We start from the raw sequence: 23,393 nt of genomic DNA on the forward strand, positions 1-23,393 counted from the left end.
CGTCCTAAAATGTGATTTGTAATTTAAAAGCACATTTTAATGTTATTTTTCCCTCCTCGTTTTCCTGTGGAAATATGTGAAAACACAAATCAATCAGCTACGGGATGTGGAACGGGCACAATCCTGGTGGACATAATCCAAGTAGGACAAAATACTGGTAGAATAAAAGACGTTACTAACTCACCTAGACAACATTGCAGTATATTGCACGAAAAAAAAGTCATTTAAGAGTGGAGACTACCATAATCTGTACATTTTATAATTGTACCACGTATTGTTTCCAGTTATATTTTAATCATTACTCTCATGTCCCAAATAAACTGGTACTGGTACGTTTATTCTTTTTCCACGAAAAATTCCATCCGGCATTTTCTGTCGGCATGTCCGTGCATTTTTATCAACGCACGAAATACATCACCATTGTACTGATTGGCTAGAAAGTTTCTCAGCAAGGTCGACTTGGGTAGTGATTGGTTTGTTATTTGATTAGATCTTGCGGCCTGGCAAACAGAGACATCTGTTGTTCATTTATATTCCTAATTACAAGGGACAGTGAAATGTTTTTTTCAAACACCAGTAAGAGTACATTTTAGAAGCAAGGGAACAATTTACCGGACATTTTGGAAATTTCCCGGGGGGTATGTTTATTAGATTTTGAAGATTTGTGCGGGGATATGTATATTTTGGACATTAGAGTAACCATGACGTCCAAATATCATTGTATTTTTAGTAAAATACACAAAATCAAAGAAGAAAATTTTAAAGCGCGGTGGTCGTCGCGCAGCGCGTGTTCGAATTTCATGTAAATAAACAATGTATACGTCGCTATGAGTCCCATATCGAACAGGGCGCGGCACGGCGACTGCCGCCCTTTAATATTAAAGAGGTCGGACACATCCGGGTATTTTCTGGTGTTTATTATTTTGAATACCCATATTTTTCTACTGGTACATAAATAGAAATACAGGGATTATGAGTAGCGTCACAAATCACCTGAACAACAAAGCAGAAGCACTCTCCGGATCCATATTCGCCTGTAAGTTACCCATTTTATACGTTCTCATGGTTATTTCGAGCAATATATTAGTCAAGGAGCCGATTTTCATAAATGGTCTAGAAAAGGAGTAATAAAATTACAGTCTTTTTAAAGAGGTGTCTTTTTAATATGTCCAGATTCCATGTAGAGTGAAAAACTGTTGTTCTTTAGTATCATCCATATTCTACAGCGCATCTGCGGCATACATTACATACAAAGTAAGCTAAGCTTTTTTGTATCATTTTTACATACACGACACAAATCAATCTGATATGAAACGTATATTTTTTGAGAGACTAATATATTTGAATGAATATAGATATGTACGGGGGCAAGGTCTATAAATAGCTATTTATTAAAAAACAGTGTGTTTCTAATGTTAACCGCCGTTGATATATCCAAATTAACCTCAGAGGTGACATCATATGAGTCATTACCATGTACTTGGCTAGTACAACCGTAGAGAGCGGGGTTTATGTCAGAATCTCTAAGAATGTATGGTGTTAATAATTATGCTTTTGCAGTGTTGAATACACTTAGAGGGTTTGTGGCGGTGACTTCGCCCACTGCTCTGTTACAAAGACTATTAAGACTGAACCATCGTGCTGTGTAAATGTATGGAAATGAACGAGATTATATCTCTGAGAAAGATCCACAGTATTGACGAGAATCAGATCCTGAGTAACCAAGTTAACAACAGATTAAAAACGCTTAAACAGTCGCAGTGCCGTTATTACCACCTAGGCCATTCACACTGAGTCTTAGTTATACCCGTGCGATATTTTCCTAAATGTTATAAGTAAATAAATATAAATTCCACGTACTTGCAACACACCACTTAATAATATTTCCTTTGTAATTTTTACCCTGCACCAATTCATATGGCTATAATTTGCATAGATAGATAATAACTCGTTGTCTAGTAGATATCTCTTTAAAAATACATCCACCCATCACTTTAAAAAGACTGTACTTACTAGTTCAAATTTGATATTTAGTATTACCTGCATTTTAAATCATGATACGATACAATGTATTAAATGATTGTATTTGTTTCCAGAAAATGGGTGATGTATTTAAAGTGAGTGCTGTCTTCTGTTTATGCCGATGCTATACGGCATTATGTACTTATAGAGCTTGTTAAGCCACTTAACTAATTATAGAACCTGTACATTTTGTCTAGCTGTATGGCATCCAACAACATGGAAAAAACAACTTCAGAAAAAAATAGTTTGACAGATAATCTACATATCTTACTGGATCCAGATTGTACACAAGAGGAAGCAATTAGTGTGTATGACTCTTGGACCACATATGATGAGGTGATTTTTTTTGATATTTTGTTCACTTTGCTGAAAAAATAAATATGTTATTAATTTTTAAGTTTGTCCGCATGGGTGGGTGGATGTATCAGGGGGAATTCCTTCTCTCTGGGTTCTCCACACGCGTCAGGGGGGGGGGGAAATCTCGTCTCGTCTCTCTATCGCGTCCCCTTGAGGTACAAGATCGGGGAAGTCACTTAAACTTTACAGTCAAGTGAGACACACACAACGAAATATGTTTCAACTCTCGTCTTAGTCGGTCAGTCAAGCACTTTATAAGACACAGTGCCCTGGGAAAAAATCCCCAAGACAATCGCAAGGCTGACCCAAGACTCTCTCTAGATTGCGTCAAGACTCGCCCCAAGACTCTCTAAGACTGGACTCTGTCCTGGTAGGGGGGAATCTCGTCTCGTCTCTATATCTCGTTCCTTTGAGGTACGGGATCGGGAAAGTCACTTAAACTTTACAGTCAAATAAGACACACACAACAAAATACGTTTCAACTCTCGTCTTAGTCGGTCAGTCGAGCACTCTATAAGACACAGCGCCCTGGGGAAAAGTCCCCAAGACTATCGCAAGGCTGACTCAAAACTGCCTCTAGACTGCGTCAAGACTCGCTCCAAGACTCTCTACGACTCTGTCTCTCCTGGTGTACTCGCCAAGACCAACTCAAAACTCTTTATTCATTTTCAAAACCTTAACCAATTACAAAGCAGTAAAAAGACTTCAGAGCTTAACCTTCTATCATACAGCCAATCAAACTAAGTACTGAATACGTCATATCTTTTGATTAATCGTTCACTATATTAATAACTGCGAATACTAACTGTCAGAAATAGTAGTCCAAATAGCGACGGTTATCTCGTAACTAGTTCCAAATCACTGAACCAAGTTCCGTCCGGAACCTCGTATGGGCCTAAACGATGACAGACATAACACATCCATTCATTCGTAATCAGCTAATTAAATCGATCAAGAGATACGCAAAAACAAATTCATCACAGATGGTTGGCGTTGATGGTAGTGGTGGTGGGGGTTATAATTGTCACAGTCGACGGTAAAATTCTGCAGTTAAATACTGGGTGTCACACATATTACACGAAATCTGTATATGGTTTTGTTTCGTATTTATTGATACGTTATAGCTTAGTAGACTGGCCCTACCGTGGCATTTTTTAAATATTTTTTTTCTTAAATCGTGGTCCGACGTGGTAATATCGCGTCAACGCGGAAGATTTTACAAATTCGTTATCATGAATTATCATGTAAGACAATACAATTAACACGACTGAGTCAATCTTATACACGTATAGTTTAGTTGCAGTACACGAGGATATGAATATTTAACTAGTAACTTGCCTTGCATTGTTTCCTTCATGTAGGACGTTATTGGACATGCATATAATGGCCATAAACATGCGCTGAAAACAGTAATGAAACTGGGGATCGGAAAAGAGGCGAGAATACTTGATGTGGCTGCTGGCACTGGATTAGTTGGTACAGAGGTAAATATAATTTATATGTACAGTCACTTTCATAGTCGCCATATACGGCATTGCGCGGCATATACAAGCTGTTTTATCGCGTCATTGTCGTTACTTGGCCGTAGTTAAGGCCAAGGGTTAAAGGTCAAGGTTTAAAATGAAAATGAAAAATTAAAGTCATTTTCAAAACTGGAGGAAAAAGCATGATGTTTCAAATGTTAATCCATTTTTAAAGTGAGTGAAATTACAAATATATACATTGCATTACGAATTACTTATCCTTTTAAGAGTTTGATGTCATTTTTAATTGTAGAATCGACAAATAATTTTAAAATACTCAAATAATGATGTAAATCATGAATGAGTAGAATACGGAGAAAAAAATCAAATTACAAAAACGTGACATTCCAAAAAAAGCATGGCCGTGGCCCTTCTCGGTTGCCGTAATGGGGTTAGTTGGTCGATGAATTGAACAATATATGATTGATACATATTTTTGATCAAAATCCTAGCGCAAAGTTGTACATATATGTATCATTTCTATGTTAATTTGTTATTATGGTCCAAATAAACAGAATATAACAATACCAATATATTTTGCTCAATTATTTTGTAAAAAAAAATGTATGCAAAATTGTGTTGCATACTTGACAAATCGTTTTCATGAAACTTATTTTATGTTCTCAGACTCGTTAGTTTTGTTTGTTTATAGCTCGTGTGAGAAAGCTCATCCCGGCATGCCTTTGGTGATTCTAGTAATCTTTAATTGTCAATTCACATTTTCTCAGTTATATGAACATGGCTATACAAATATTGACGCACTAGATGCTTCCAAGGAGTTACTTGCCACTGCAGAGAAGAAGAGGGTTTACAAAAAACTGATGTGCCTCGCTCTCGGGGAGGACAAACTGGACATAGATGAAGGCACGTTATTCAATCAATCAATCAATCAATCAATCAATCAATCAATCAATCAATCAATCAATCAGTCAATCAATCAATTGTGGCAATCGTATATGTTAACTGATAACTGGTATAAGAAGTTAAACTTTGCAACTTCATTATTCATTAGAGCATAATTTGCAAATATCTTGGCACTTGAGTTAAAGGGGAACCGCTCAATCCCATGGATTGCACCAAAGAAGCATGGGACACTATTGTTTATGTTGTTTACAATGTTAATCTATCTGTTGTTACCCATTGTTATTTTAATCCAGAAAGTAAATTTGGTGTGAGATTAGACTTAACTGGAAGGTTCCCCTTTAAGAAAGAACATTTATTGTATGGCTCATACAATTATTTATTTAACTATGATCTCATTAATGATTTTCTGGTTCTAGATACATATGATGTTGTGACTTGCTGTGGTTGCTTTGGTTACGGTCACATACAACCTAACCATCTAAACGAGATTGTACGCATCGCCAAACCAGGTATAGTGTTCTTTAAATGCCACGGTGGTGGTCGCGTCAAATCCTGTTCGATATAGGACTTGACGTATACAACACGTGTAAATTACATTGTTTACATAAAGTTCGAACACCCGGTGTGCGACGACCGCCGATCTTTAATGGATAACACAGTACACGGTAACCGTACACAGTACACATTGATGCATTCACTTTCTCCTTGTTAATTAACGTTGTTGGTACTTTCTAGGTGGTTACGTAATCGCCGTGGTAAGAAGAAGTCCCCCGCCATGTGACAAGTTCTGTGAAGAATTGCGTGAATTTATACAACAATTGAAAAGGAATTGTTTAGTGAATGATTTTACCATGGAGAATATTCCAGACTATTATGATGACATACCTGGATTTGTAGTGATATTACGTATATGTTAGGACGGTAATACTGTCACCATAAGCAGAGATTGAAAATGGATAGTAATAATAAAACAGGGGTTGTTTTGAATCAGTAGAAATGTGGTTGGTTTATTATAGATCATAAAACCGCAATAAAGTAAACTTGTGCATATATTATGGATTTTGTGCATTCATTCATTCCTTCATTGTGTGGATTAATATACCAGATAATGTAATGTGGGAAAAAGCATCATACACTACAATGCACAATTAAACAAACAAATAAACTTGCACGTTTTTACCATTATCTACATCCAGTTTTAGGTTTCTATACAGAAAGTTCATGAACCAACTTAAGACTGTCACAATGCTCCAAATTTCACGGTGACAAAATATGCCTGAGATTCAGAACAAAATAGACGATCCTTTGAAAATAAACACGTTTCCACTAAATGTGTTAATTGCCATTTCAGTGACATTGTGACTGCTGTCGCCGGAACAGTTACTAGTGTTGAACTGCTTTTTAGTGGCAATATATTTTAATCCAATGGAACCACTTATTGTACGAGGACAGTCAGCTGGTGTGCACTTGATAAAACAATAATACGATCAATTTACCAATATTTACTATATGAGGGGCAGCCATCTCACAAACCAGAAAAAATACCAAACTTTCACAGTCAAACGATCCGTTTGGGCAACATTAATGAATTCGTCTTTTTAAGTGGAAGAAAGCTTACATACGAACACCTAATTACACGAAGGGCATAAAACACTTTCTTGCAGTTTTTAAAACCGAAATCGTCATCCAACTCAGAAGCCAATCAGCGACGACCTTACAGTTAGATGACGATTTCGGTATTTCCTGTATCAAAATGTTTGGACGTAGTCAATCCTCGACTGTAGCACAATGTTTGTGTCAAATCAAGTTAAACAAAGAACACTAAGTGCACATGTAAATTATTGTCAATGAGACAAAACATTACTGGGTAAAAGCTGAACTTAAACTGAGTTGAACTTATTTAAACGCATTTTGTACCAAAATGGCCACCAGTCATTAACAATTTGCAATGGTAATTGATGCGCTGATGTGTATACCTTTGTGTATATTTAAAAATTATCTCTGAATGACGGACTGGTTTCCCGATTGATTTATTAAATAACTAGTCCCCCGAAGGAAAAACATGTTTAATCATTATAATAGAAATTGTCCTCATCGAATACATATTTTCGCAAATAGCTAAAACACGAAGTAGAACTTATGTGTAACGAAATTCATTTTTGTTTTGTATTCATATTGTAGCTACCGGTATTGTTATTAAATAGCTACTGCAAGATATTATTACTTGGGGTTTATCAATGTTCGAATTAAAGATTATGTGAGTTATCAAAATACTATAAAGAACTGGGCATGCAACCTTGACTTACCCCCCCCCCCCCCACCCACTACTGTATTCAAAATAATCAGAACATATGCACGATTTGATAACAGAATGTAACATTTTACCTTTCACAACCCCTTAAAAAAGACGGAATAAAAGCCTCTACCGTTCAACAGTGGATTTTGTAAAAAAAAAAAAAAACATAAAATTGCCGCGTTTTTTAAACACTGTCAGCCGTCGAATACTGCAACAGGGGTCGACCTGTCTCTCGTTTATCTTACCAAGAGTCTCTATGCAGAAAACACCACGCACATGGAAAAGAGAAGTGAACATATTTTGCTGAAATTCCTCTAAAATTAGTGTTGGCCAATGTCAGGGAAATGTGTCATAAATAGTATGCTAAAATATATAGGTGACGACTCACCCGCTTCGGTACATGTACTGCAACGATATTTATTGGCAAATTGTGGCCAATATAATTATCATAATAATAAAAAATCTTTCATTCGTTAATTTTTTTTAAATAATCATAAATTCACAATTCTGTTTACGAGCTCAAAATTTATCGATTGGTTTATCCGATCTGTTATAAATAGAAATTACTCTCAAATTCCTATTATCATAATCCTATTTTGCATGAGGTATACCTTGCACAAATGGCCTAAAATGTTAATTGTGTACTCGTACAATGGAAATACTCAATATAAATACCTTGCTAAAAATAAGATAGTTCAAATTCATCTCTCATTATAATATTTTTTCTCTTCTACGCATAGAAATACAAATCGCTCACTACTGATACTTTCACTGTGCGGCCGAGCTTCTTTCCTCGAAAAATTGAAGGGAGACCCAAACGAGAACACAAACATATTGGTATTAATGCGTTAAATACTCAAATATATCATGGACTAGAGAGACGTTGTGCTATTTCCCAATGAATTATTTATAAATCACGGTATGTCCCGTGTTATTGCCGTTTATATACAAGTGATAACAAATAAGTCCGATGCACAGACTCAGAGCCGAGCCCCGGGAATCTGAGCTACTACTGTTTACTATTCGCTTCAGGGAAATGCTTAAATAATATAGGAACAACTCTATATTACTAGTAGTTGTAACATGAAGATGGCTACAATCCTACCAACAATAACACAATGGATTACCTATAATATCGAATACGTACATGTATGTACACTTTCTCCCAACTGTCGATTCATTTCAAATAGTCCACCACCGTTATTAAAACATTCACTCTAAAAAGTCTAAGCGGTGTTTTCAGTTTGTTCCACTTCGACGTGCAGTCTCAATGTGCGTTCTATCATATTGAACCACTCTCGAGGTACAGTGCAGCTGCAAATACATCACATTTTATTATATCATTTGATATTTATTTATTTAAGCTTTACAAAACAATTATGCATACGATATCACAATAAGGAATGGAAAGGCACATCACACACAGGACACCGGGAGAAAAATAAGGGCTAATAAAATAAGATATTAAAGCGGGAGTGTCGTCACCTACGCATGCGTGACATGGCCATGAGCCTTTGCGCTCTTAGCTTGTGTTGTTATCATCGCTTAGGACTCAATTCCCGCGCGCGCTCGCAGGTGACGACCCTCCCGCTTTAGGCAATTAAAACTATATTTACTATATTGCGCAGCACCGAATACAAGTACAAAAGCTGTGCCAAGTACAGTAGACATTGGTAGCAAAACAATCACTGACTTTAACTTTAAACCAATCTCGTGGTATCCTTTCTAGAAATCGTCATAATCTTTTATTTACAGGCATTAAAAGTCATTCACGACATGATCACAGTCGTAAAGACATAACAAATCAATTTGTAGCACATTAAAATCATCCACAGAATTTTTTTTTATAAATGTGATCTACTGAAGAAGTCATTTGATATATATGATATGTATTATATCATTTAATATGTACCATAGAAAGTGATAGGTATTATATCATTTAATATGTACCATAGAAAGTGATACGTATTATATCATTTGATATGTATCCGAGAATGTGACACATATTATTTCATTTGATATGTATCATACTATTTAGTATGTATCATAGAAAGTGATACGTATTATATCATTTGATATGTATCATAGAAATGTGATACACGTATTTTATTATTTGATATGTCTTATATAATGTAATACGTATTATAGCATTTGATATTCATCATATGATGTAATACGTATTATATCATTTGATATGTATCATATAATTTTGTATGTATTATACTATTTGATTTGTATTATAGAATGTGATACGTATTATACTATTTGATATGTATCATAGAAATGTGATACCGATTATAATACGTAATATAACATTTGATATGTATCATAGAATGTGATACGTATAACATCATTTGATATGACAGGACCAGCATTCCTTGCGCAACAGGTGAGCTCGAAGAAGATAAATAAGAATGCAGCAAACGGTTTGTGCCAATTTGAATGATATTAATTTAGAGAGGGCCCTTTCGGGACGAAATCCCAACGAACCGCAATCCTTAGAATTATTGCAGTCGAACGCGTTTACTCAGTGATTTTTGATGGCTCGAGCCGTTTCGAGCCGTTGGGCTCTAATAAAATCCTGTCGTGTAAACGAGGTAAATCCCCGGTTACGTAGCATAATTGTAATTATTACGTCGTAATTCAGTAAATATCGGCGTTACCGCTGTATGCCAGTATTTAACGTTCATACACATTAACCTTCTTGAAACTTGTTACAGAAAAGTTGCCTTTCGTTTTATTGTTTGATGAACCATGCCATAACCTTGAACCCAAACGAGAAATAAACATATCGGCTCCTAGTTTATTTCCATTTTGCCGCCCGGCTTGTATCCCTCACTCAGGAGTATCTGAAGAACACGATACTCGAAGAAGACGTGTATAAACGTAGCACTATTGTTATTACAACGAGTTACATCATGACCTCGTGAATAATGAATAGTTTATTGGATGGGTCTAAGGTCGTCGAGGCATCGCAGGTCAACCAACTCGTTACCGTCTGGCACTACTAGTTGCGTGCTGTTTTGGTGAGTACGGAAATTAGCGTTGTTATTGTGATTGCTCTGTCCCCCTGTAGCTGACATTTTATTGAGACGAGGAATCAAAACATGGCGTAGATTATGGCTGTGGTCTGAACCAGGGTAGTTGGAGATACCAACGCTATGTTTCAACGCCAGACGACAGAAGAAAGTGTATTCCTTCGTAAGACTACGTATTCAGATCTACATTATTATTATACATCTGTCACCGTAACGCCATAAGTTACAGCGTGCCGTAATTTTGCGGTATTGCACTGGATATTTTTATCCTACCATATCAGGAAACGCGAATTCCAAATATGGAGCGATTACGCGCGTAAGCGTCCTTTAATAATAAAAAAGACAAACATGGCTGCCCCCAGGGTTTGACCGCACCCCACACAAAGAAGTTCGCTAAATCTGTTCTAAACGTTTTGGATTTCGGCTTTCCCATGATGTATTCCTGGGAGGCAAAGATGTATAATAATAAGATTATTACGAGGACACTGCAAAGTATGAACTAAGACAGTACGCTGCGCGTTGGTCGATACTTCGCTGTACTGCCTTCGTGCATACTTTGCAGTATCCTCGCAATAACCTCATTTTATTATTATATTGGCGTGCCGTAATGAAGTGAAAGGATAGTATTAGTAGTAGCTAAATGTCTGTTGTCTGGCGTCGTCGTCGTCGTAAATTTTCTTGTAAGCGCCATAACTCAAATAATATTCAACCAATCGCTATCAAACTTAAGTATGTTTAAAAGGCGGTGGTCATCGCACAACGCATGCGCAAGATATGAGCCTCGTGTAAACAAAGATAGCGCAGACCAACGAGTACAAATTGATACGTAACCAAGTTTTAATTAAGTAATTTCTTTAGTGATTGGAAGGTATCGAACGAGTCACTGGTGGCAATTAGTGCACGTCACGTTCAGAACAAAAAAACTCCTGATTTATTTGGAAGAGTGCATTGGATTGTGGGAAAATCAATGCTTATCGACACAAATGTCACACATGCCCGACGCAACGACCACCGCCCTTAAAGCTGAATGAGGAATTCTTCAATTTCAATGTTATTTTTGTCTTTTGTCAGCATATTCTTTGATATTTTTATTACCTTGAATATTATCAATAGAGGGCACCCTGTAACTTTTTGTTCAATAACTTCAATGTTTAATATTTTTAATGAATTTAATAACACATATCTACTATAACTGATCGTTATCGTTAGTTATGGTATTAATTAGTGCTAAACCATTCAGCAAAATGGGGACATATGTGAAATCCTGATTTCTAGCAATTTAACTAAAGTAATCAGGTTGAATGGTAAATTTTGTTAATGATAAATAAACTAACAATAGTGTTGATTTTGTGAATATACGATTCGGGTGATTCTACTTAAATTAATTAATTTCCTTTAAATTGTTTCTTTAAGTAGGCATTATGAGTACATTTTTGTACATTCTAATTGGGTGATTACTCCCTAACTTATAATATGGTTACTCTGTATACATAGATGATCTTGCCCACCATATGCTATAAACTTCCGATCATATGCTGTGATCTTCCCAACCATTTTAGTCTCTCCATCTTATGCTATGATCTGCCCACATATGTAATGATGTTCCCATTCTATGCTTTGATTTACCCACCCTCACATATACAGAGAAAGTCATGTGTAGTTTAATTATGTCTATTATTCATATCTTATACCATTCAACTATTTGTAGTTTATTATGTCGAACTGTCTTATTGCGTGAAAGCTCTATTCAGCACAATGGTGTTAGTTTGTGTGTAAATTGTTTGCTCTAGAATCAATATAACCTGTTTTATCAATCTCATCAACAACAAAAAATGGTTTTTTTTAATTGGAAATTCCTTAGGCATTTATTAAGTATCGTTTAATCTTTACTTTGACAGAGTTTACATTGAATAAAATGGAAAGGAAGATTATTCGAAGCGATTTTGATGATATGATGAAAATGCTCCAGGAACCAGGTCATGAGAAAGATGAAGTTCTTGGTGTCTATGATCACTGGGCAAACAATTATGAACAAGTAAAATAACTTTTAATGATTCTTAACATTACACTGTGACGTATGACTAGACAAGAGTCGTTAGTAATAACATCAGTGACCCCTAAAGGTCACACATACTGGTACTTTTGTTAATACGTCAGAATCACAAACATACATTATTGGGACATTATAATGTGTCTTTACCACTAAGAGAAACATTAAACTTAAGTAGACAAAAACAAAGAATCACGTTTAGTAAATAGTGCTGAAATAGATTGTGGCAAGTGAGCTCAGAAATGTATTAAAACAATTTTACAAAGAAATGTGCACACCAATAATAATTTTTTATAATCATCGTTTGCACGTGAATATAATCAAAATTTGTTTTTATTCTCGAAATTTTTATTCTTTTCATTCTTTTTGAATTATAACTAAAAGTATCTGAATGAAATTATATGCACGTGTATGAATCTTATTATATAATGTATTTTCCTCCATAAAAACAAAAGAATTTCACCATGTCAAAAACGGACAGTCTTTATCGTAGTTTTTAGTGTAATATTACTTGGGACGTATTATTGTAATAAGGTGCAGCGCTTTGTGTGTATTTGCAGCGTTCTATTTATACTAACTAAGTAATGTTTATTATTTATGTCTAGGACAATTCTCTGATAGGATACAGAGGGCCGCAGCTAACAGCAAATATGGTATCGAAACTAGTGGAGAACAAAGACGATAGAATATTAGATGTCGGGGCAGGAACAGGATTAGTTGGCAAAGAGGTGAGATATTCGATGGTACTCTATTGGAATGCTTCCAGGAATATATGCGCGGTGGAAAAGTTGTAGGGTCTGTGATTAATGTATTATCAGCGTTGTGTAAAGCTGAAAATCCGTTATTCGATTCTTTGAGTGTAATTTGCATTGACTCTGTCTGATGAACGTATACAAAGGTATCTTTAATGAGGAGGTATGAATGTGAAAGAAAGATTTGATGTCTGACATCATCAATATGATATGAAATTTTGAAATGTAAAAATAATGTTTTTGTGAAAATGTACAATTTTGCGATTTGGGAATCAAGGAATTTTTATATTAATATTTAACAGCTTTCATTATCAATTATTAAGGGATGTAAGAGTTTTATTTCAGATTCCACATTTTGAGGAACCCAACAACTCTCTAAATTTCAGTTTCCATGTTATCCCCCCGTTAATCATATATCAATATGTTTTTATGTGATCTTTGAAACGTACATAAAGTTTGTTATTTAGTATGCATATTAGAAGATAAATATTCACAAAATAATTGGAACTATTCGGCGTTTTTTACAATATCCACTGTATTGTCACCCTTCTATCTGCACGTCCGAATGACATTGCTGAATGAACATATGCATGAAGCCTACATTTACAAGTTCGGACATAAGTGACTCAAGGATATTTGACTTGCAATGAGTTATTCATTGTGATATACCTGGTTTAACAGGCTGTATGTTATGCTCTGTTTCTTATACTGTTGTTGATGTGAATGTAATATTAATGGGGAATTGTTTTCAAACAAGAATTTCAAAAAATATTCAGCCCCTTTGGTCATCCCAAGGATATACACAATTTTGTGATGCTCTCGGCTTCTTGTTAAACCCCATCAACATAATTAAATGAAATGTAAGCAACCACATGTTCCTACACTATTTCAACAATACTCTACTAACCAAAGTTGATAATTTCCAACTCATCCGCTATGCTATGGCATATACTACACACTTTTTATCAGACTAGAAGACTCATTTTACTACTTTCAAATGGCTTAACGTTTTCAAGCAAACACGTATATTTGATTTCAGATCTTTCTTTTAACTTGCGTAATATAGATATGCTTTTTGACTGTGGTTGATGGCAGGTATCAGCGCTGGCTGTCTTCAATCGTTGTTTTAAATTTAATTATCTATTTCGTGAAATGCTCGTTGACCTTCTTGTTTAGTTTTTTTTTACTATTTTTAACTATTTTTCTGGGTCTGGGTTGTTATAAGTCGGCGGTGTGTCCTTCGAGGAATAAATGACATATATATCCATTATATACAATAATACGAGTAAAAGTAATACTTTATCTGAGAATGTTTATTTTTCCTAACAGTTGCATAAACTTGGATATACCAATCTAGATGCACTTGAACCTTCAAGAGAATTGTTGCATATTGCTAAGAACAAAGGGATCTACAAGAAACTATTTTGTGAAGGTATTGGTACCACCAAACTGGACATAGATAAAGGCACGGTATAATTATATTTTTCTTTAAACTTCGAGAACATATACCATCTTATATACATAATTTTGATTGACTGGTTAACAGCATTCATTGATGGCCCATTCATCTCTTTTTAATAATAGGTGGCGTCAGTTATTTCTTTGTATCATGTGTTAGTGGAAAAAGTTAGTAGAAAAAAAATGAGGTACTTGAAATAATCTGGCACCGAGACTCAAAATGGCCGTCAAAGTAGGGTTTAACTCATGGGGAATTTAAAACATCATTGAGTACTTTCTGCGATGGCCTTTTTTATAACTTATTGCATCTACATGTCACCACGTCCATTCTTAAACAAGTTATTTTGTTCTAGGTTACTACTCGGCGGTAACTGCATCTGGCTGTTTTGCTCCTGGTCATATGCCACCTGAAGCCCTACGAGAATGTGTTCGCATTGTTAAACAAGGTATATTTATTAATTTATTTTTCTCTATATTCATAATTATTATGGTTCAATGAAAATCTCTAATGTATCATTATCGATATGATTCAGTATTGGAGATATGTACTGTACCATTATGGAAGGTATTTAATTCCGTGCAGTACTGAAGATATGTTTTATACAATTTTAAAGGGTAATCAATATGGTTCAGTATGGAAATATGTACTAGACCAATGTGGAGGGCAATTAGTATGGTTCAGTTGTGGGGATATGTAAACAATTATGATGGGAACCATCATAGAGGGCAATCAATATGGTTTAGTGCTGGAGGTATGTACTGGAGCATTATTAAGGGTAATTAGTATGGTTTGTACATCATAATTATGATGGAATTGGATTTTTTTTACAGATGGATACATAATTTTCCTGATGAGAGAGGTACACTGGAATAGTTTATGCGACAAACTTCAAGAAGTAATCCAAGACTTAAAAGCGAGGAAAATGGTGTCAGACATCCATGTGGAGCCAGTTCCAGAATATCACATCGCTACTGAGTACAACCCAAGCGCCATTCCTGGAATAAAAATAGTCATAACAGTTTCGAAACATGACTAACAAAGTCTGGTTTATAGATTGAAATGTAATGACTTGTGAAATAAATGCTTTGAAAATTCACTATTTCGTTGACTGATTTAATTTTAATAGAAATACGTTGTTGACACTTGATGTCTCATTATATTATGTACTTTTGCATCAATTATTTTCGCCGTACGAGTGTGTTCGCTTTTCATGTATACAAGCAACGTATTTTACACGTGTTACACGCCTTCTCACAAATGCAAATACACAGAATGTATTCATCTTGCAATAAATTGCATTCCCGGGCATTGTGGAATTATTTTGAAAATAGCGATTTTGGAAAAACTATTAGAAGAAGTTTCTCAAATCGCGTCACTGTAACACAGAAAAGAATGCTATATCATGTTGAATCTAATGAATATCCTGATGCGATTTATGACCAACTTTTTCAAAAATTATGAGTAGGCTTATAGGCGAGCGGCCATACCCTGATTTTTAAAAATTTAATCTCCCCCTTGTACAGAAAGTTGTACTATGATTTTTATTAATCTTTGATGTTCATGGATGGTTTTTATGGATGTTGTCCACAGTTGCAGGTGTACAGTTGCCATGGAAACGCAAATATAAACAACCGCCAAAAATACTTAAAATATGATTTGTTTGCTACTACGTCGTTGATACCCATCTATAATAGAGCATATCTAAACAAATGATTGACTGTTTATATATTTTATTTCATCCAGATAACCATTTGTCACTTGATCAGTGCATTACAGCATTAGTGATTCATATTTTTCACTAAATTAAAGTCGGGATAGGTCAGTTGAATGTAGTTCTTTTGTTGTATTTCAACCATTTCTCTTACCATATTATATTATATTATATTATATTATATTATATTATATTATATTATATTATATTATATTATATTATTATCTGCACTATATAACTTAATCAATATAATTGGCATTTTTACCTTGCCTGTAGTGTAAACAGAAGGTAAGATATTATTATTTTTTCAAATAACAATGCAGTTGAAAGTGTGATTTCATCACAAATGGTATAACAATATTTAATTTCAACAATACTATTTATAGCTAAGATATTTTCTTTCTTATTTTTTAATGAAATAATGTTAAACTAAATTATTAATTATTTTACTATATATTAATATTAATGATTACTTTCCTGATTGGTACATTATATTATAAGGCGTTCCACAATTATATACTGGTCTAGTGGGTTAGGTACAGCTTATAATTGACAGATATTTGTCAAATATATATATATATATATATATATGGTACTCTTCAAAATCTAATTATTTTTATTTCAGGCATAAAAATGGCAGAACCTTACTCAAGTCCATTAAAATTTGTACCGGAAAAGAAGCAGCGGCTGTCCACAAATTGGGAGAAATGTGTGATATGTCAGCAGAGCAGCAAAGAAAACTTGTTACACCAACAAAAGTGGGTATTAACAAATTATTATAAACATTATTGGTAAGGCAGGACGATGTTTTTCAGAGACCTGAATCTGAGTTTGATGACCTTACAAAATTACAAAGTATGTCTGTTAAATACCACCTGGTTGTTATCAATCATTTACAAGCAAGAAAAACATTTCCCATGTTACTTGTAAATATGATACTCAAGATTCTGCAACACATAGTACAGAAGATCAAAGTGTTTGCACCCGGGCTCAAACATCCAAGCTTACAGATTGGTCAATGTGTGTAATATGCAGTGCATGGAAGAGAGACAGCCTACATAAGGTACAGACAACAACATGTCAAAACAATCTCTATCAAGCAGCACAAGCTCGTAAAGACTTCACTATGCTTGCTAAAATTGAAGGAGAAGACCTCATTGCAACTGATGCTATTTATCACAGATCCTGCATGGCAAGTTATACAAGCAAGCATAATATCAGTGCTTCACAGAAAATGGATGTAGGAGAGAACATATTTCAGAAGGCATTTATGGCGCTGGTAAAAGAAATAGATGTTAATCTGCAACACGGACGAGCCTACAAGTTGAAAACACTGCTAGATAAATTCCATGATCTTTTACCGCATTGACACCAAGGGATACAGTGCACACAAACTGAAGCGTTGTCTTATGAATCATTATGGTGTTGAAATTGTTATTTATGCCCAGCGGGGACAGTCCAAGTCAAGTATTGTTGTCAGTAGTAGTGTCAGCTTAGGAGATGCTGTCCGAGCCTTTGCTCAACTGAAAGAGGAGTTCAACTATTATGAGATGACACTTGGTTCTGCTGAAGAACAATCAAATGTTCCAGTGAATTCTGAAAGTTTGCTTCATTCCGTCATTGGGGTGCTTAGGCAAGAAATAGCAGAGATTGAAAAACCAACTGAATACTTCACTGCTGCTGAAATCGGCTTGAAAACATCCCAAAAATTAGTACCAGAGCTTTTACAGAAGGCTTTCCTTTGGTTGCTCGGCAAAGATGCATTTGAATCTGATGATTCAAACTACCAGCCATCAGAGAAAGTACAAAGAAGAGTCTTAGCTCTTGCAGAAAGTGTTATTCATAGCAGTGATAGCAGTATAATAACCGCTCTTCATCTAGGGCTTGCAGCGCAATTGCTATGATAGCCTTCGATGCTTTTTAACAGCCCTTGGAAAGGATGAACTTAAAAGAATGCAACATCGCATATATATACCACATGGCTTAGTCTCACAGCAACATAGAGGAAAGCTTATTCAAGAAGGTGATGACAATATTTACATCAACTGTGCAACAGTTGATGGAAAGGGAACATTTCATTCCATGGCTCGTGTTGTATTTCAGGAACAAGCAATTGATAGAGATGTCATTTGCCCGGAAGACAGGGTGAAGATTGGCCAAGAGAAGTCACTGTCTCTTGACTGTGAATGACGCGAAGGCACTGAAAAATGTAATGCGCTATGACAAACCCAGGAAACGATCAGAGCCTCCTAGGCGTGATGATGCAAAGGGCAAGGTAAAATCACTTCACATTGCTGAAGCAGATATACAGGCAGCAGATCTTTCTTGGATATTTCTCAGAACAGTTCCACGTGGTAGCCTTTCTGTTCCCTCAAGTATTGACTACAGTACATCACAAATAGTGTCTTTCTGGACTGGATATAATGCATTGATGTCTCAAAAGAGTCTCACTCGCACAATTGCCACTTATGCTCCAGTTATAGATGCAAAGCCTGCTGATCCATCAACTTTCTATACAGCAATGACCAGAAGTCAAGAAATGACAAAGGCAATGGGACAACTCAGTACCATTCAAACAATGGACCAACAGCTCTATGCAGTAGCCCAACAAGTGAAATGGAGCAAAGCAGAGAACTTTCCTAATCATATAATTCGCCTGGGGGGATTTCATAGTGCATGTTGCTTCATTGCTGCAATTGGAAAGCTATGGGGCAAGTGGTGGACTGAGAGACCTGCTAGTAGATAGTGGTACATATGCCCCCAACACAGCTGACATGATGCTTGCTGGGAAGCAGTTTCACAGATCTATCCGTGGTCTTACTCTTTCATATGAGGCATTGATGCAGCAATTCTTGACTGAATTATTAAATTGGTGTAATGCTGACCAACGAAGACATATCCCAGATGAGGTGTGGCAGCAGGTTGAGAGTACCTATGTGGAGATTCAGAATGATGGTGTTCAGGATTCTGTAGATGTAGCAAATGAACTTAAGGATAAACTTACTCATCATGTTATTCTACTACTCAGGGAATTCAAACAAGAACGCTGTGTAGATTCGCCCACATTCAAATATTGGTCAATGTTGTTGGATGCAATTCAAATATTATTGAACTACATACGCAGCGAACGTGAAGGTAACTGGCCATTACATCTGTCTTCACAACTTGCAATGACACCATACTTCTTCTCTACAGACCGTACTAATTATGCACGATGAGTGCCCACATATCTTCTTGATATGATGGAACTTCCTGAAGATGTCGCTCAAGCATTCAATGGAGGCGAGTTTGCAGTTCGTCTGCGACCTGGTCATTTCAATGGTATTTGGAGTGACATGGGAACTGAATCAACTGTGATACGAGATGCCAAGAGCAATGGGGGTATTGTTGGGCTCACTCGAAAAGTACCAGCCCTTCTGCGCTGGATGCTGACTAGAACATCACTAGGAGAATATGCACAGAGTATACACGAGCAAGCAAAATATTATCAACCATCTTAAAAACAATATGACCAATCCATTTCAGCCAGATGTTCATCCAGATGGGAAACTGCTGAACATATCCAGTGGAGTCATTATTATCTGCCATCGATGCTGGTGAAAAGAAAATGTATGAATTTATTAGAAGTACCTTATCAACTGAAGGTAATCATAGCTTCTACAGTCCTCTGACCAGATCAAAAACTAAGACCTTCACTGATATGTTTCTACATAAGAGATGCAATGGCTGAACTACAGTCAATGACAGGTGGCAGCAACACATCTACATTTGGTGACCTTGCTAGCAAATATATATATATCAGTTGTTGAATTGCACACAGAAAAGCACCACTGTAATAGACGTGTTTGATCAATATGAATATAAAGACTCAATCAAAGTAGAGGAACGGAGCAGAAGGTTAGCAACAGCATGTGGAGCTAAGCAATATCAGGTGATGGCTGGACGCCCACTTCCACCATGGCCAAAGTTTATGGCACTCACATCAAATAAATCTGCATTGACTGACTTCCTGTGCAAGTACATAACTGAATATGCACCAAGAACACCAAAACTAGCTGTACACCAAGAACGCAAGGTCTATCTTGCAGGTGGGTTTAGTGATGGGGAGAAAACTGTCTGTATCTCTAGTCAAGGTGTAACACCAGTGGAGGATCTGTTCTGTTCGCACGAGGAGGCTGATACGAGGATGATGTTTCATGCTATGAAAGCAGATGAAGAATTTTCTGCTGCCAATATCCAAGGAAGCATTGTCGTGAAGTCAGCTGACACAGATGTCCTAGTGCTTGCTGTACACTATTATCCTCAGATGCAAAGTACATCGTCTTTCTGGATAGAAACAGGAAAAGCTACTACTACTGCAAATCTTCATCGCCACATTCCTGTTCATAACATATGCAATAAATTAGGCCATATGGTTCATAGTCTGCTTGACGGGATGCGATACCGTCTCATCATTATGTGGAATAGAAAAAAAGAAAATGTGGAAAACTTTCTTGTCATTGGAGAAAAAAGGTTCAATTCCATCTATGGTAATTTGGGTACACGGTACAAGCCAAACATGCAGCCAGGCAGTTTGTTGCCGCTCTATATGATCCAAACGAAGTATATAAAGGTGAACATCTGCATCTGCAGAAATATTAGATGATCTTCTGTGCTCATGCTGCGGATGACGACAATGCAGTAACAACTGTAGTTGTGCAAAGAATTGTATGCCATGTACAGACGAATGCATCTGCAAGGCGGCAGATGGATGTATGAATGAACACACCCATCTTGAACCAGTGCTAGATGAGGTTGATGAATAACCAAATTATATTATTATCTTTTATATACTGTTAGTTTATTATGGAGATCCTCCACGGACATATATGAGGTTTTGTAATATAAAGATAGTCCAGACTTTGGATAGAAAGATTCTTTTAAGGAATGAGGTTTGCTAACTTCGGAACTGACATCAGTAAAAAATTTAGTAGATTTTGTATTATGTGTCTTAATTTTTGTATTAACCTCAATACTGATCCTTTTGTACAGTTAATTATCCAGTGTACCATTATTATACATGCACAGCAAGCATGCCACTATAATTCTGTTTTAAAGCTGAACGTTAAACCCTTACGCTGGCATCAGTTTAGAAGCCTGTATAATCAATATAGATGCATTTAACTAATTTGTAGTTTATAATTTTAGCACAGAATTCATTTAGTACCCCCATGGTTCTATTATTAAGGTTTCAAGTATCAAGATACCAACACTTATTGTACCCAAAAACAAATAATTTGGAATGTTCTGCAAGCAAGGTACATTTTTGGGGGTTTCAGAGCTTTCAGAAAATATATAACTTCATGGGCATTAAACGTTATTTCCCCTGTTAATTATGTCTTAAACAATCCAGTTGTTACGTGTAATTTGAAAACATTAATTACATGTTTACCTGTACATAGCTTAAGTTAATGGCTGATTTTTCCACTTTGAACACTCAGAATTGAGGACAACATGCCAAACTTATACAACCATATAGTAAAGAACATTTTAGGACATGTTGTACATTTCTGTACAGGTGGGAGATTAAACTCCTAAAATAAGGCCCATTTTCAGGGTTAACCGCTCGCCTATTAGACCTTAAATGCATCTCAGGGAACTAAAATCAAAGTACATGAACACGATGTTCATGGCAAAAAATAAATTCTGAAGTTTAAGTGAAAACGTTTGAATGAACCTGATCGCAATAGCACCTGGGAGTGTATAAAGACAGATACTCACTAATCAGATTGCCCGTACCGATATCATCAACTGTGTTTGCTTAATACTCGTGCTTGAACTTACGACCTCTAATGACATGAGCTGTCTTTCTCAACATGTTATGATCACGCCCTCTGTTGGTCGGACTGTACACGTAATAAGAATCACACTGTTCGTTCACCACCGATACGACAGTGGTGTTTTTTGTAGTGTCTCATACGGATCAATTATTATTTTTAGTTTCGTTCATTTGTCAAATATTATTGCACGCTGTTGGTAGACTTGCTAAGGGCAAAAAAAGGGATGATCGCTGCATTTATTAGTACAAATGTCTCACTTGGCACAGATGTTCCTTGGGACAATTGTAAAATTTTCATTCAAAGAGACACTCTGTATTTATGCAAATAAGGCCTAATTTGCATAATTTATGCAAATTAATTAGAAAATTACCAAAATAATATTAAAAAATATATATTCATCCAAAACAAATGTCTATCTTGGTATAAACTTTCTATGGAGCAAGTAGAAAAGTATTATGCAAAATAAATATGTGGATTTTATGTATTTTTCTCTTATTGTCACATGCACAGTATTGATTTCAAAATAACCATTTATTCATTTAAACTAAATTGTCATTATAATAAAACCCTGTGTGATATTTGAATAAAATGGGTTCATTATTAAAATGACTTCTTGTTGTCTTTTGCATAAATCAATTCTCGTCTATGTGTTTTATAATGGCGTATAATTAAAGTTTATTAATTAGAACTATCGGTCTTTATAGGGACATGGCCCCAGAATGAATCTTGATTTCTGTTGTTGCTCATTGTATATATGTGTATAGCAATTTTGATTCATTTTTGATGCCATGAGAACCACATTTTGGGTTACACACGGGGTTTGTGTTTTATTTTGTTCGTGTGATCGACTGTTTTATTTACGTTTTTTGCACTTGTTAAATGACTTTAATTTGATCGCGAAAACAATACTGAACATTCTTCTGTAACTTTCTAGGATAATATTGGATCGCATAGAATCATATCAAAGTTTTGTTTTACAATTGATAATGAACAGACGTTAAAGGAAAGCCAAGGTACGTGACGTGTGTAGCCTGTAGGATATATAGTTGCAATGAAATCGACGGACCATTGCAATCTTATTTTGATATAGAAGATGCGTTTTCATTCTTCTTACACCATATGATAACATCTTTGCGTCACTTACTCATTGTTATTAAAGAAATGACATAATTCACAAATATATTCAATAAGAAAAACAAATTATCATTAACTATTCTCGATGCCGAAAGCAATGAACATTACTGCTCTGCAATATGACGTCATATCCTTTGCAGTACGGCGTCATCCTGTGAACTGAAATAAAATAATACATATTATAATGTAAAATATTATAATGTAAAAGAGATCAGAACATATTAATAATAATTATTTGTATTCATGTTTGTGGTAATCCCGACATGTCTTCGAAATAATGACACCATTTGCCATTCTCTTAAATATTAAAAGTTAAAGGAAATCACGATAATTTCGTGTCTGAATGCTAATATATTGTAATTCCTTAA

The 23,393-nt window shown here is 35.6% G+C and overlaps 2 protein-coding genes across 3 annotated transcripts; both read left to right on the forward strand.

Moving 5' to 3' along the window:
- Nucleotides 1-972: 972 nt before the first annotated feature.
- On the forward strand, nucleotides 973-5,816 carry LOC144341603 (methyltransferase-like protein 27). 2 transcript variants are annotated; one of them, XM_078012768.2, is made up of 6 exons: nucleotides 973-1,036; nucleotides 2,220-2,358; nucleotides 3,741-3,863; nucleotides 4,631-4,766; nucleotides 5,183-5,275; nucleotides 5,502-5,816. In XM_078012768.2, the coding sequence occupies exons 2-6, from the start codon at nucleotides 2,224-2,226 to the stop codon at nucleotides 5,681-5,683; spliced, it is 669 nt and encodes a 222-aa protein (XP_077868894.2). In that variant the 5' UTR covers nucleotides 973-1,036; nucleotides 2,220-2,223; the 3' UTR covers nucleotides 5,684-5,816. The 2 variants fall into 2 exon arrangements, with proteins under 2 accessions (XP_077868894.2, XP_077868895.2); XM_078012769.2 differs by having other exon boundaries at nucleotides 984-1,036; nucleotides 2,097-2,358.
- Nucleotides 5,817-9,979: 4,163 nt separating this feature from the next.
- On the forward strand, nucleotides 9,980-15,457 carry LOC102805699 (methyltransferase-like protein 27). The gene is made up of 6 exons (XM_078012770.2): nucleotides 9,980-10,088; nucleotides 11,999-12,135; nucleotides 12,756-12,878; nucleotides 14,232-14,367; nucleotides 14,714-14,806; nucleotides 15,192-15,457. The coding sequence occupies exons 2-6, from the start codon at nucleotides 12,016-12,018 to the stop codon at nucleotides 15,395-15,397; spliced, it is 678 nt and encodes a 225-aa protein (XP_077868896.1). The 5' UTR covers nucleotides 9,980-10,088; nucleotides 11,999-12,015; the 3' UTR covers nucleotides 15,398-15,457.
- The last annotated feature ends 7,936 nt before the right edge of the window (nucleotides 15,458-23,393 follow it).

The sequence above is a fragment of the Saccoglossus kowalevskii genome, chromosome 19 (assembly GCF_978046115.1).
Source record: "Saccoglossus kowalevskii chromosome 19, keSacKowa6.1, whole genome shotgun sequence".
Lineage (NCBI taxonomy): Eukaryota > Metazoa > Hemichordata > Enteropneusta > Harrimaniidae > Saccoglossus > Saccoglossus kowalevskii.

Bases quoted from the DNA above. Each gene is read 5' to 3' on its own strand.
- LOC144341603 (XM_078012768.2), top strand. From the start codon at position 2,224: ATGGCATCCAACAACATGGAAAAAACAACTTCAGAAAAAAATAGTTTG. The intron at 3,864-4,630 runs GTAAATATAATT...ACATTTTCTCAG, and splicing joins CTGGATTAGTTGGTACAGAG to TTATATGAACATGGCTATAC. The intron at 5,276-5,501 runs GTATAGTGTTCT...GGTACTTTCTAG, and splicing joins TGTACGCATCGCCAAACCAG to GTGGTTACGTAATCGCCGTG.
- LOC102805699 (XM_078012770.2), top strand. From the start codon at position 12,016: ATGGAAAGGAAGATTATTCGAAGCGATTTTGATGATATGATGAAAATG. The intron at 12,136-12,755 runs GTAAAATAACTT...ATTTATGTCTAG, and splicing joins GGGCAAACAATTATGAACAA to GACAATTCTCTGATAGGATA. The intron at 14,368-14,713 runs GCACGGTATAAT...ATTTTGTTCTAG, and splicing joins CAAACTGGACATAGATAAAG to GTTACTACTCGGCGGTAACT.